The 14,714-nt window shown below is 45.2% G+C and overlaps 2 protein-coding genes across 2 annotated transcripts in view; both read left to right on the top strand.

Moving 5' to 3' along the window:
* LOC309558391 (uncharacterized protein) overlaps positions 1–14,714 on the top strand; it is a gene marked incomplete at its 3' end in the record, with an annotated part of 897,500 nt that overhangs the window by 82,999 nt on the left and 799,787 nt on the right. The gene's annotated exons all lie outside the window — the stretch shown is intronic.
* LOC309557610 (uromodulin-like) overlaps positions 1–14,714 on the top strand; it is a gene marked incomplete at its 5' end in the record, with an annotated part of 75,839 nt that overhangs the window by 45,404 nt on the left and 15,721 nt on the right. Inside the window, 2 exons of the mRNA XM_082260401.1 lie at positions 5,743–5,897; positions 12,198–12,446. Coding sequence (XP_082116527.1) covers positions 5,743–5,897; positions 12,198–12,446 — 404 coding nt within the window. The remainder of the gene's footprint in view (positions 1–5,742; positions 5,898–12,197; positions 12,447–14,714) is intronic.

Raw genomic sequence — 14,714 nt, 5'->3', positions numbered from 1 at the left:
GATCGTCTGTTTGTGGGGTGGCAGGTGTCGGTATGACTACAGATGTGGCTGGAGCGGCCGAGACTGCAGCAGAAGAGGAAGCAGGATGAGCCAGAGACGTTTCTTGGTTTTGAAGGTGTCTACTCCACTGCAGCTCGTGCTTTGCACTTAGATGCCTGATCATGCAGGTTGTGCTCAGGTTGAGAAGGTTTATGCCTCGCTTCAAGCTCTGATTGCACAGGGTGCAAACCACTCGTGTCCTGTCATCAGCACATTTTCTAAAGATCTTCCACGCTAGAGAACTCCTTTGAGCTGACTTTGGTGCGCTCGTTCCCTTGCTGCATTGGGCAGTAGCGGGCGTAGTGTCTAGGGCACGGCTGCTCCACTTCTGCACCCTGCTCCCTCTTCTGCTGTGCTGGTGGCTCTGTGCGACCACCGCCTCTTCCTCCAAACTACTCAGGTCACCTGCATGACGTTCATTCCATGTGGGGTCGAGGACCTCATCGTCCTCCACATCATCTTCCACCCAGTCTTCACCCCTGCCCTCCTTGTCGGTCTCCACAATGCTGAACGCCGCAGCAGTTGGCACCTGCGTTTCGTCATCATCGGAGACGTGCTGCGATGGTCCTTGCATGTACTCATCTTGAGAAATAAGTGGTTGGGCATCGCTGCACTCAATCTCTTCCACTTCTGGGGCAGGGCTAGGTGGATGGCCCTGGGAAACCCTGCTGACAGAGTCCTCAAAAAGAAGAAGAGACTGCTGTATGGCTTGGGGCTCAGACTGCTTTCCTGATTTGCAAGGGGGTGAGGTGAAAGACGGTTGGACATCGGCTGCAGGTGCCAACTGTGACCTTTCTGCAGTAGACTGGGTGGGAGACAATGTGAAGGAACTGGAGGCACTGTCAGCAACCCAATCTACTATCGCCTGTACTTCTTCAGGCCTCATCACTTGATGCCTTACCAAATACTGCTGCAGGTTCTGTCGCCTACTCACACTTGAGGAAGGTGTTTCACTTGTGCGTGTAGCTGGCACAGATCGACCACGTCCTCTCCTTGCAACAGGAGCTCTACCAGCAGCACCACGACCCAGGCCACGGCCCTTATTTGACGATCTCCTCATATTTCTGTAATTTAAGATCTTGCCCTAGAAAGGTTTTTATTGAATAGCGGAATAGGAAATATGATCCAAAAAAGTGTATGTATCTCGCACGTACACAACCACACTAGGCCCCAATTACTATTGTTTATACCCCTAAAAGGATGGATGAGGAGTAGGAGGAGGAGTATGGAACAGGCAGCACCCTCAAATCTTCAGAAGTATGAGATGAACCCCAAAAACTTGGAAAGGTGGATCTCACACGTACCGACACAGACTATCACGCAATTTAATTGATCCCCAAAGGTTTTAATTGAATAGCGGAATAGAAAATATGATCAAAAAGAAAGTGTATGTATCTCACACGTACACCACCACACTAGGCCCCAATTACTATTGTTTGTACCCCTAAAAGGATGGATGAGGAGTAGGAGGAGGAGTATGGAACAGGCAGCACCCTCAAATCTTCAGAAGTATGAGATGAACCCCAAAAACTTGGAAAGGTGGATCTCACACGTACCGACACAGACTATCACGCAATTTAATTGATCCCTAAAGGTTTTAATTGAATAGCGGAATAGAAAATATGATAAAAAAAAAGTGTATGTATCTCACACGTACACCACCACACTAGGCCCCAATTCCTATTGTTTGTACCCCTAAAAGGATGGATGAGGAGTAGGAGGAGTATGGAACAGGCAGCACCCTGAAATCTTCAGAAGTATGAGATTGTGTTCACTGTACCCCACAAAGATTGTGTTCACTGCACCCCACAAAGATTGTGTTCACTGTACCCCACAAAGATTGTGTTCACTGCATCCCACAAAGATTGTGTTCACTGTACCCCACAAAGATTGTGTTCACTGCACCCTAAAAGGATTTTGTTCACTGCACCCCAAAAAGGATGTTGTTCACTGCACCCCAAAAAGGATTTTGTTCACTGCACCCCAAAAAGGATTTTTTTCACTGCACCCCAAAAAGATTGTGTTCACTGCACCCCACAAAGATTGTGTTCACTGCACCCCAAAAAGGATTTTGTTCACTGCACCCCACAAAGATTGTGTTCACTGCACCCTAAAAGGATTTTGTTCACTGCACCCCAAAAAGATTGTGTTCACTGTACCCCCCAAAGATTGTGTTCACTGCACCCCACAAAGATTCTGTTCACTGTACCCCACAAAGATTGTGTTCACTGCACCCTAAAAGGATGTTGTTCACTGCACCCCAAAAAGGATGTTGTTCACTGCACCCCAAAAAGATTGTGTTCACTGCACCCACAAAGATTGTGTTCACTGCACCCCACAAAGGATTTTTTTCACTGCACCCCAAAAAGATTGTGTTCACTGCACCCCAAAAATGATTTTGTTCACTGCACCCCACAAAGATTGTGTTCACTGCACCCTAAAAGGATTTTGTTCACTGCACCCCAAAAAGATTGTGTTCACTGTACCCCCCAAAGATTGTGTTCACTGCACCCCACAAAGATTCTGTTCACTGTACCCCACAAAGATTGTGTTCACTGCACCCTAAAAGGATGTTGTTCACTGCACCCCACAAAGATTGTGTTCACTGCACCCTAAAAGGATGTTGTTCACTGCACCCCAAAAAGGATGTTGTTCACTGCACCCCAAAAAGGATTTTGTTCACTGCATCCCAAAAAGATTGTGTTCACCGCACCCCACAAAGATTGTGTTCACTGCACCCCACAAAGGATTTTGTTCACTGCACCCCAAAAAGATTGTGTTCACTGCACCCCAAAAAGGATGTTGTTCACTGCACCCCAAAAAGGATTTTGTTCACTGCACCCCAAAAAGATTGTGTTCACTGCACCCTAAAAGGATTTTGTTCACTGCAGCCCAAAAAGATTGTGTTCACTGCAGCTCACACACAGAAAAATGGATGTGGATCACTGACACTTGCCTATTTCCTATCCCACACCACACAGCAATATCGATTGTAGTTTGTAGAACACAGTTTCCCTAAAATTCAGCAGCAGCCTCTCCCTAACAGGATTGAGAAGAGATCGTAGATCGGGACTAAGTGCAGACCCCACCCCACACAGCAATATCGATTGTAGTTTGTAGAACACAGTTTCCCTAAAATTCAGCAGCAGCCTCTCCCTAACAGGATTGAGAAGAGATCGTAGATCAGGATTAAGTGCAGTCCCCACACCACACAGCAATATCGATTGTAGTTTGTAGAACACACTGACCCTATAATTCAGCAGACTCTATCCCTAAAATGCCTACAACTCGCCCTGCCTAAACACTCCGACCTGTCCCTCAATTCTATCCGGACACCAATTTGTTTTCCCTGCCTGTCTTTCCCTAATCAGCACGTATGTGTGCTCTGTCCCTGATCTAAGCAGCAGAATGACGCCGCTGCGGCTGCCTCGAACTTATAAAGACTTGGTCACATGCTTCAGACGGCCAATCACAGCTACTGATACATTTGCAGGCATGGCTGGGATGGCTTAAGGCACACCAGTTAAACGATTGTTGATTGGCTGTTGAAAGCCCGCTATGAAAAGAGCGCCAAAACATGCAAAACCCGGAAATAAAACGACCAAACACGGATTTTTTACCCGAACATACAGTAAAGTGTCGGTGTCCGTGTTCGGGTAACAAAAATCCAATTATTCATTACGAACACAAATAATACAGTCCGTGTTCGCTCAACACTAGTGATGATCAAATTCCGGGATAGCTGACAAATAGAAAGATTTGCTTGCAATGGGGATAACTTGGCCACAATGCATAAAGCCTTGGGTTGAATCAGGGGAGGTGGATACAATGTAATAACGTACTTATTATCACTTTTACCCTGTCTGGGTGGGGGGTCTCAACAGGGAAGCAAACAGTGAACATAGAACAAAAGACTAACCAAGGTGGGAACCTATCTGCTGTTAGGAGCTTTAGTTGGGACCATATTTATGGTCGCACTGAGCCCCTCGTAATTGTGGAGATTTCATGGTGCTCTAACCATGATGTGACATAGGAAGGGAGGCATGTGGTCTTGCTGCAGAAGATGATCAGTGCCTGTGGTATCATTGGTCTTGAGCTTCCATGGGTTTACTTCTGACCGGTGGTGGTTTCATGGTGGTAGGGTGGAAGTCTGCGTACCAGCTGGGAACTTAAACCAGAGGGATGTTCAGAGTCCCGCAAAATTGTGGAAGATCTTCCAGCACCCTTAAGAAGGCTGTGCGGCCTTGAGTAAATGCCGACAGGCAGAAGAGGAACTTCCACCTATAGTGGATCCCTTTGGTAAAAAGAATCTCCAGCAGGGGGTGAAGGTATTTACGATAATGGAAGGTGATGTTTGATAGATCTTAGTATATGCGGACATCAGTACCTCCATTTGATTGCTGAATTCTATTTTGTTCTTTCCGTAGAATCTCCTTCTTAAGCAGAAAGTATGTCAGGCAGCTGACTACATCACACAGTGGTTCTGCTACTCCGCTTCGGTGCCTAAGAGCCTGATGGAGTAGAAGATGGTCTGTCAAGGAGGTTGTTGAATAGGCTGGTCACAGTGGGTAGTAGCTGTTCCCGGTCTACTGATTTCAGGATGTCTCTTACCCTAAGATTATGCCATCTTCTTTGATTGTCGAAATCCTCCATATGCCTGTGAAGATCTTTTAATTGCAAGGTGTGAGTGTCTACCTTTTGATTCATGTGGCATAGAGCTGTGTCCTGATGTGCCCCCTCCTTTTCCACCTCCTGCACCCTGCCAGCAAGTGGTTGAATATCATGGCATAGGTCAGCGATTGCCGCTGACAACGTATCCTCAATGTCCGTCACTATGGTGCGTAGGTCATTGAGGCTAAACTTTTGGTGGTGTAGGAGAGAGCCCTCTCCTTTGGATGGCGGTAGATGAGTCTATGCCAGGTCCATCGCCATCTGGCTGATGGATGCTGAGGTGCCCTGCGGTGCAGTCGCCATGCTGTCGGCTTTGCTTTCTAAATATCTCTGGGATGTTCTGGCTCAGACAGCTGCTATTTTCACGGGGAGAATGGGATCTCGTAGCTGAGGGATGAGGTCCCCATGGCAGATGGCATAAAAACTTTGCAAAGCCTCCGATGGGAAAGGATTGTGTCCTCTGTCGGCGGGAGCTCACAGGCTAAGCGGCCATCTTCCTACGAGGTCAAACCAAGCCCCGCAAAGAGAGCACAGTTTAATAAAAATAAAGGATGTACCTGATATGTTTCAAATATGCAACATACTTCCTGTAGTGATCTGATAGTAGAAAACCACTAGTATTTGGATTTGGATAAAATTTGGATAAAAATTTACAAATGTTTATAACATATTGGGCTCAGCAACTGTAACAATGTAACTGAGCTCTGGATTTCCCCTCAAGAACAGGAAAGCCAAATGAGCAGTGAAAGGTGACTTAGTCGAGGAGGTGAATGATCTCTATGGTAGAGAATACAATGAGGACAGACAGAGAGCAATCAGTAAACCAATCATTGATCACTTTATTGAGAAGCTTACTCATTTGTTGCCTCGCTTTGACTAAAATGGCAGCTCACACTGAGTGACAGACTGCAGAAGAAATGAGCTGGATACATGACAATAATATACAATAAGTTGTATTTGCCATAGAGTAAAAAGAAAAATATTTTTGCCTGGAATTGTATTTGACTTTTTACTGTAAATGTTATTTTTCAGAACAATGGAACTGAGATCACATATACAAATACCGTATACCTGGCATCACAATCTGACGGAGTGATTGTAAGAGACGAGTACCCCATTAACTTTCATTGTTCTTATCCATTAGATATGGAGATCAACCTTCTAACCGCTATCAGCACCTACATAATGTGAGTCACTTTTCCTTGGTACCTTTCCCAGATACAGATGTAGAGCTGAATGAGCTGAGATTGCACTCAGATATTGTAACCGTCCAGCTGGGGTCCAGTCCTGTAGAAATGTATTTCCGATGTTTATATAGCACCAACATATTCCAGAGTGATGTATATATCAGGATCCACTTCATACATCAGGATTACAGTCTACCTACCAGTCACACAGACAGACATATACTGAATCTAGGGTTGATGTGATAAAATACAAACTGATATGTTATTGAACATTGTAAAATTTGTAAATCAGCGGAGGGGAAGTGGTCCTTTTAGATTACATACAAAATCCGTTTGGCCAGTGTCCCTGGTTTGCCACCAAGTGCTTTGGGCTACAAATGTAGAATGAGCAGCGAATCAGTGTTGGTATTGAGTTTTGGCCGCTCACACTGACTTATATTCAATTCTCCATGTGGCTCTTATCTTCCAAAGTCAGTGGTGCCTTCCGGAGACCAGACTAAGGTCTGTCATTGCTTCCCATTACCAGGGCTGTGAACAATGTCTGCTACTATCCAGGCCGGCCAGAATACAATGACAGCTTGGAGTTGTAATTTCATGTTGCTTATGTGACCTCCTATAGTATTCCTCCACAGATTCAGCATTTTAATAAGCCAGAGCATCAAAAACAGAAAGGGATGGGGCCACAAAATATATTTTAAATGGTTTGCTTTAATGCCCTTTGCATATTTTAGTATTGCTGCTTTGTTCTCCTTTAAGCCCTGACTATTAAACGTTCAATAACTGCCCAAATCTGTCCTCTTCTGACACAGACCATATTCATTTCGCCCCTTTCTAACCAAAGACGCAACAAAGCTCCTAGTTCACTCCCTGGTCATCTCACGCCTCAACTACTGTAATTCCCTTCTCATTGGCTTACCTCTACACAGGCTCCTCCCCCCTTCAATCCATCATAAATGCTGCCGCCAGACTCATCCACCTCACCAATCGCTCAGTGTCCGCTGCTCCTCTCTGTCAATCCCTCCACTGGCTTCCGCTCACTCAACAAATTAAATTCTAAATACTTACAACATCTTACAAAGCCATCCACAGCTTAGCCCCAGCTACATCTCTAGCCTAGTCTCAAAACACCAACCTAATCGCTCTCTTCGTTCCTCTCAAAACCTCCTGCTCTCTAGCCCCCTCGTCACCACCTCCCCTGCTCGCCTCCAGGACTTTACCAGAGCCTCTCCAATCCTATGGAACTCCTTACCCTTATCTGTCCGATTATCTCCTACTTTATTAGCTTTTAGACAATCTCTGAAAACCCTCCTCTTCAGAGAAGCCTATCCTACCCACACCTAACAACTGTACCTCCCTTTTTCTCCATCTGCCCATCCCCCACAGCTATTGCCTTTTGTTTCACTTGACCCCCATTCTAGATTGTAAGCTCTAACGAGCAGGGCCCTCTAAATCCTCCTATATTGAATTGTATTGTAACTGTATTGTCTTCCCTTATATTGTAAAGCGCTGTGCAAACTGCCGGCGCTATATAAATCCTTTATAATAATAATAATAATAAAAACATTTCCTCCTGGCTTTACCTCTACAGTCATGTGAATGGTGAGCTGAGAAATGAAGGGGCTCTACACATTCCTATAATGCTCAGCATATTTATTGTCCTTTGTGTAACCCGGACAGTGGGCTGTTCTTCTCATGAACCCAAATCCTTTCCAGCTACACTGAAGAAAATTATCAATGCAACACTTTTGTTTTTACCCCCATTTTTCATGAGCTGAGCTTAACCACTTTAGCCCCAGCCGCCGCAGATGTACTGCGGCAGGCTGGCGCTCCTAGGCAAAGTGCCATACATGTACGGCGTTCACCTGGGTGAAGCTACGGGCGTTGCCAGAGGCGCTCTCCCACCGCCGGCCACTCGCGATCTCCCGCAGCTGAGAGAGAAGGACAGACGGCTGATGTAAACACAGCCGTCTGTCATTCTCCCTGAAGTGATCACAGAGGCTATGTGATCCTGCTATATAGGACCGCATGTCTCTGTGATTACTTCACAAGCCACGCCCCTTGACAGTTAGAATCACGCCCCTAGAGACACATTTAACCCCTTGATCACCAGTACTGTTACCCCTTCCCTGCCAGTGTCATTTTTACAGTAACAGTGCATATTTTTAGCACTGATTACTGTAGTAATGTCACTGGTACCCCCAAAAGTGTCAAAAATGTCAGTTAGGGGTCCGATCTGTCCGCTGCAATGTCGCAGTCCCGCATTACTAGTAAAAAAAACAAAACAATGAAAATGACATAAATCTTTCCCATAGTTCGTAAACGCAATAACTTTTGCGCAAACCAATCAAAATACGCTTATTGTGAATTTTTAATCCAAAAATACGTCACAGAAAACAAATTGGCCTAAAATTTAAAAAAAAATTGATTTTTACATTTTTTTTTGAGAATTTCATATAAAAAAAATGTGAATAATATCGTTATTTTTTTTTAAATTGTTGCTCTTTTTTGTTTATAGCGCAAAAAATAAAAATCGCACAGGTGATCAAATGCCACCAAAACAAAACTCTATTCGTGGGAAAAAAGGACGTCAATTTTGCTTGGGTACAGCGTCGTACGGCCGTGCAATTGTCCGTTAAAGTAACACAGTGCCGAATCGCAAAATAGGGCCTGGTCTTTGAGCAGCCAAATCCTCCGGTCTGAAAGTGGTTAAAGATCTAAGACTTTTTCTATGTACACAAAAGTCCTATTTCTCTCAAATATTGTTCACAAATCTGTGTAAATCTGTGTTAGTGAGCGCTTCTCCTTTGCCAAGATAATCCATCCACCTCACAGGTGTGGCATATCAAGATGCTGATTGGACAGCATGATTATTGCACAGGTGTGCCTTAGGCTGGCCACAATAAAAGGCCACTCTAATGTGCAGTTTTATCACACAGCACAATGTTACAGATGTCGCAAGTTTTGAGGGAGCGTGCAATTGGCATGCTGACTGAAGGAATGTCCACCAGAGCTGTTGCCCGTGAATGAAACATTCATTTCTCTACCATAAGCCGTCTCCAAAGGGGCTTCAGAGAATTTGGCAGTACATCCAACCGGCCTCACAACCGCAGACCACGTGTAACCACACCAGCCCAGGACCTCCACATCCAGCATCTTCATCTCCAAGATGGTCAGCCACCCGGACAGCAGCTGCAACAATCGGTTTGCATAACCAAAGAATTTCTGCGCACACTGTAAGTAAAAGTCTCAGGGAAGCTCATCTGCATGTTTGTCGTCCTCATCGGGGTCTCCACCTGACTGCAGTTTGTCATCGTAACCGACTTGAGTGGGCAAATGCTCACATTCAAAGGCATCTGGCACTATGGAGAGGTGCTCTCTTCACAGGAGAATCCCGGTTTTCACTGTACAGAGCAGGTGGCAGACAGCGTGCAAAGTTGTGGATCGATTGGCCCATGGTAGTGGTGGGGTTATGGTATGGGCAGGCGTATGTTATGGACAATGAACACAGGTACATTTTATTGATGCCATTTCGAATGCAGAGAGATACCGTGATGAGATCCTGAGGCCCATTGTTGTGCCATTCATCCACGACCATCACCTCATGTTGAAGCATGATAATGCACAGCCCCATGGTGCAAGGATCTGTACACAATTCCTGGAAGCTGAAAACATCCCAGTTCTTGCATGGCCAGCATACTCACCGGACATGTGACACATTGAGCATGTTTGGGATGCTCTGAATTGGCGTATAGGACAGCGTGTTCCAGGTCCTGCCAATATCCAGCAACTTTGCACAGCCATTGAAGAGGACCAGTGGCGGCCTGTCTATAGGGGGCACAGGGGCACCGCCCCCCCCACTCTGTGGCCAGGGAAAAAAAAGATTAAAAAAAAATTGTAAATTTTCAGCCCACTAGGGGCGCTGGACTTAGTGGTGGGTATGGGGGGGGTGGGGTTTTTCACCCCACGTGCAGCGGGCAGAGGCGCCAATTGGCGGCCTTCTGGGGGGTCATCGGGGCACAGAGCAATGCGCCCCGCCACTCCCCACTTTACTGATGTCCTGGCTGTCATTGGTCCAGACTCCAGCCTGGACCAATCACAGGAGGACATCCCGGGACCTGGTGACTTGACCCGTGGGGCGGTGCACCGCCCCGGCGTCACGTGATCACCTTCCCACCCTCTAGCGCAGAGAGAGGAGAGCCGCGTGACTGAGGACTGAGTGAGGATGGAGTCGGAACTCGGAAGTTCACAGAAGAAGAGTGACCGTCACCTGACAGACTCAGTGAGTGACCCGACGGTGTGAGAGAACGTTCGTCTCGAGTGAGTCCCCACACTTCTTCAGACTGAATCCGCACTGCCGGCAGGCCGCAGGCACAGAGCCAGAGACACTACTCCCCGCAGGCCACAGACCCGCAATCAGCAGCAGCAGTGAGCCGGTAAGGGATGCCTCAGGGGGGGCCCGGCCCGCACACTGTCACTGATAGTCTGGTGCTTTGAAGGGGGAAACGCACGCATGCTGGTCTCTGCATTGATGGGGGGGGGGGGCTGTGCCAGGCAGACAAGCTGGTGGTCACTGCCGGTCAGGTCACACTGCAAATTTGCCATTGATGATGGGGGCACAGCAAGCTGGTGGTCAGTCATCGCATTGATGATCATGGGGGCACAGCAAGCTGGTGGTCACTGTCTGCATTGATGATCATGGGGGCACAGCAAGCTGGTGGTCACTGTCTGCATTGATGATCATGGGGGCACAGCAAGCTTTTGGTCACTGTCTGCATTGATGATCATGGGGGCACAGCAACCTGGTGGTCAATGTCTGCATTGACGATCATGGGGGCACGGCAAACTGGTGGTCACTGTCTGAATTGATGATCATGGGGGCACGGCAAGCTGGTGGTCACTGTCTGCATTGATGATCATGGGGGCACAGCAAGCTGGTGGTCACTGTCTGCATTGATGATCATGGGAGCACAGCAAGCTGGTGGTCACTGTCTGCATTGATGATCATGGGGGCACAGCAAGCTGGTGGTCACTGTCTGCATTGATGATCATGGGGGCACGGCAAGCTGGTGGTCACTGCTGCATTGATGATCATGGGGGCACGGCAAGCTGGTGGTCACTGCTGCATTGATGATCATGGGGTATCACATGAAATACATTTACGTTTTTGGTGGTAAATAACATGACAAAATGTGGAATATTTCAAGGGATAACTATGAATACTTTTTCAAGGCACTTTTCCTTGATTACTGAAGGCCCCTTTAACACTTGTGTGACGTCAAAGTCATGCAATTTTTTACCTCGTTTTTTGCCGCAAATTTTTCTTTTTGCGCCCCCCCCCCCCTAAAAATTTTGAGCACCAGCCGTCACTGGAGTGGACCAACATTCAACAGGCCACAATCACCAACCTGATCAACTCTATGCCAAGGAGATGTGTTGCACTGTGTAAGGCAAATGGTGGGCACACCAGATACTGACTGGTTTTCGGACCCCCCCAATACAGTGAAACGGCACATTTTAGAGTGGCCTTTTATTGTGGCCAGCCTAAGGCACACCTGTACAGTAATCATGCTGTCTAATCAGCATCTTGATATGCCACACCTGTGAGGTGGATGGATTATCCCGGCAAAGGAGAAGTGATCACTAACACAGATTTAGACAGATTTGGGAACAATATTTGAGAGAAATTGTCCTTTTGTGTACATATAAAAAGTCTTAGATCTTTGAGTTCAGCTCATGAAAAAAGGGGGCAAAAACAAAAAATGTTGCATTTATAATTTTGTTCAATGTAGATAGGATCTGATATATAAGAATACACAAATAATTGCAGCAATAAGAGCCCCTTGTGTAAACCTTTACTTTGTATTGTGCATGCAGCTATATTGTGTGAATATTGACTTTAATTATCCAATCATGTGCAGAAAAAGCAAAAAAGGAATTTGATTTTCACACGATTGAATAATTGAAGTGAATATTTACACAATTTATTGTGTGAGAATTCTCAAATCCTTTAGTAAATGAGTCTCAATATCTTCCTACCGTGCACTCCCTCAGAGTGAGGTTGGCTACAGATTTTCTAAAAGTAAGATGTCATTTTAATTTATTCTCTTAAAAGCTAGTGGTATAAATGTATGTCTAATATTGCCGTTCCACACAAAATAAAACAAAAAAAAAAACACTTTATGGGTCCTAAAATAAATCAGCTATCTCTATCTAAGAACACAAATGAACACGTCATGTCTTTATAATTTTTTCTTTTTTTTGTATTTATTTTTTTTTTATAATGATTCTATTCTGTTACAGCATTGTTCCTATCAATGTGGCTGGAACAGCAAATTTCACAATTACGATGGGTCTATTCCAAGATTCAGGATACACCACCCCATATACTGATTCCCAGGTGTGGCTGGAGTCCTCCTCCTTGCTATATGTTGGTGTCATTGTCACCGGAGCTACGGCTTCATCTCCATTTGTGCTCGTCATGAAAAACTGCTACGCCACCCCAACAGCTGACAGCTCCTACGGCCCCAGACATGATATTCTAATAAACCAGTAAGTTCATTACATGTGTTGTATACTATTCTTCTCAAACTATAATATGCTTTTTCATTTTATCATATTTCCTGTGTTGCCAATTAAACCCAGAGCACCCAATCAGATCTGCAACCAGGAAAAAAAGCAATAATTAATTTCAGGAATGGACAAATCCCAGGAAACCCTTATTCCTCAGATAGAGCTGTAGTGATGAGGGTACCAGGAGTCCATCATCATTTTATTGGTGAGATGGTTGGTTACTACTCCTTGCTCCTGACATCATTAATACAATAGCAATACCCAGGGTTACACTGTAGAAAGTTTAACATTTGGTTTTCATTAGATGAAGTGAGTGAAGAATGACAACGGAATAACAGTGGAGTGTAGGTATGGGTGTGAAATGTTGTCAATCTTGATTTAGTCATGAAATTAGTAGTTTCAATTTGACTGGAGTTTGCTAATATTGTCCTTTAATTGTTTTCTTTTTTCCCCTTCTACTGGTTAAACTGGATAGACTTGTGTCATTTTTCAACCAGACTAAGGGCTTGTTCACACTTGACTAAATTTTGAATGCTTAACCGGTTGCCGACCGCCGCACGACTATATACTGCGGCGGTCAGCCCGGCCAGGCAGAGTGACGTATCGATACGTCACTCGCCTGTCACTGACTTGCGAGCCTATTGCGGGCGGGTGCGCGCCCGCCGAGGCGCGCGCCCGCCGCGGCTCGTTCACAGACAAGTCAGTGCGTGTGACCGGCGGACTCGATGTCCGCCAGTCACACTACGATCGTTCCTGTGAAGGGAGAAAGACAGAGCGGCTTGTGTAAACAAGCTGCCTGTCAGTTCTCCCTGTGTAAAAATGAAGATCAGACAGTTCTATTATGTAGAACTGTTGATCTTTGCTTTTACACCAATAGCAATGTCCCTGCACAGTAAGAAACATGCCCCTAGGACACACTTAACCCCTCCCTGTCCAATAAAGTTAACCCCTTCCCTGCCAGTGTCATTTTTGCAGTAACAGTGCATATGTATAGCACTGATTACTGCAGTAATGTCACTGGTACCCCCAAAAGTGTCAAAAATGTCATTCAAGGGTCCGATCTGTCCGCCGCAATGTCGCAGTACCGAAAAAAAAATCGCAGATCGCCGCCATTACGCGTTAAAAAAAAAACCACCAAAAATGACAAAAATCTTTCCCTTTGTTAGTAAACGCGATAACTTTTGTGCAAACCAATCAAAATACGCTTTTTGCGATTTTTTTTTACCAAACATAGGTAGCATAAAACAAATTGGCCGAAAAATGTTAAAAAATTTTGATTTTTACATTTTTTTTTGGGGAATTTCATATAAAAAAATGTGAAAAATATTGTTATTTTTGCAAAATTGACGCTCTTTTTTTGTTTATAGCGCGTGATCAAAAAATCGCACAGGTGATCAAATACCACCAAAAGAAAGCTCTGTTTGTGGGAAAAAAAGGATGTCAAATTCGTTTAGGTACAGCGTCGCACGAGCATGCAATTGTCCGTTAAAGTCACGCAGTAAAAAATCGCAAAAAAAACCCTGGTCCTTTAGCAGCCAAATCCTCCGGGGCTTAAGTGGTTAATAAATGCTTCTATAGTGCTAGTATGGGTGTTAGACTTGCATTAATGAGACTTAGTATGGCTGTTAGACTGGTATAAATGAGCTTTAGTAGGGGTGTTAGACTAGCATCAATGAGCTTTAGTAGGGGTGTTAGACCACGTAGATGAGCTTTAGAAGGGGTGTTAGACTGGTGACAATGAGTAGAGATGTTAGACTGGTGACAATGAGTAGAGATGTTAGACTGGCGTCAATGAGCTTTAGTATTTGCGTTAGACTCGCATTAATGAGCTTTAGTATTGGTGTTAGACTGGCATCAATGAGCTTTAGTAGGAATGTTAGACTGATTTCAATGAGCTTTAGCATTGGCGTTAGACTGGTGTCAATGAGCTTTGGTATTGATGTTAGACTGGCCTCAATGAGCTTTAGTAACGATGTTAGACTGGTGTCAATGAGCTTTAGTATGGGCGTTAGACTCACATTATTGAGCTTCAGTAGGGATGTTAGACTGGTGTCAATGAGCTTTAGTAGGGATGTTAGACTGGTGTCAAAGAGCTTTAGTATAGGTGTTAGACTACCATCAATGAGCTTTAATAGGGTATTAGACTGGCGTCCATGAGCTTTAGTATTGGAGTTAGACTGGCGTCAATGAGCTTTAGTAGGGGTGTTAGACTGGTGTCAATGAGCTTTAGTATGAGTGTTAGACTGG

Source organism: Pelophylax lessonae (genome assembly GCF_965119305.1).
Source record: "Pelophylax lessonae genome assembly, chromosome: 6".
NCBI classification, from domain to species: Eukaryota; Metazoa; Chordata; class Amphibia; order Anura; family Ranidae; genus Pelophylax; species Pelophylax lessonae.
Note: the sequence above shows the minus strand (reverse complement) of the source record. Positions and strands in the feature narration are given on the sequence as shown.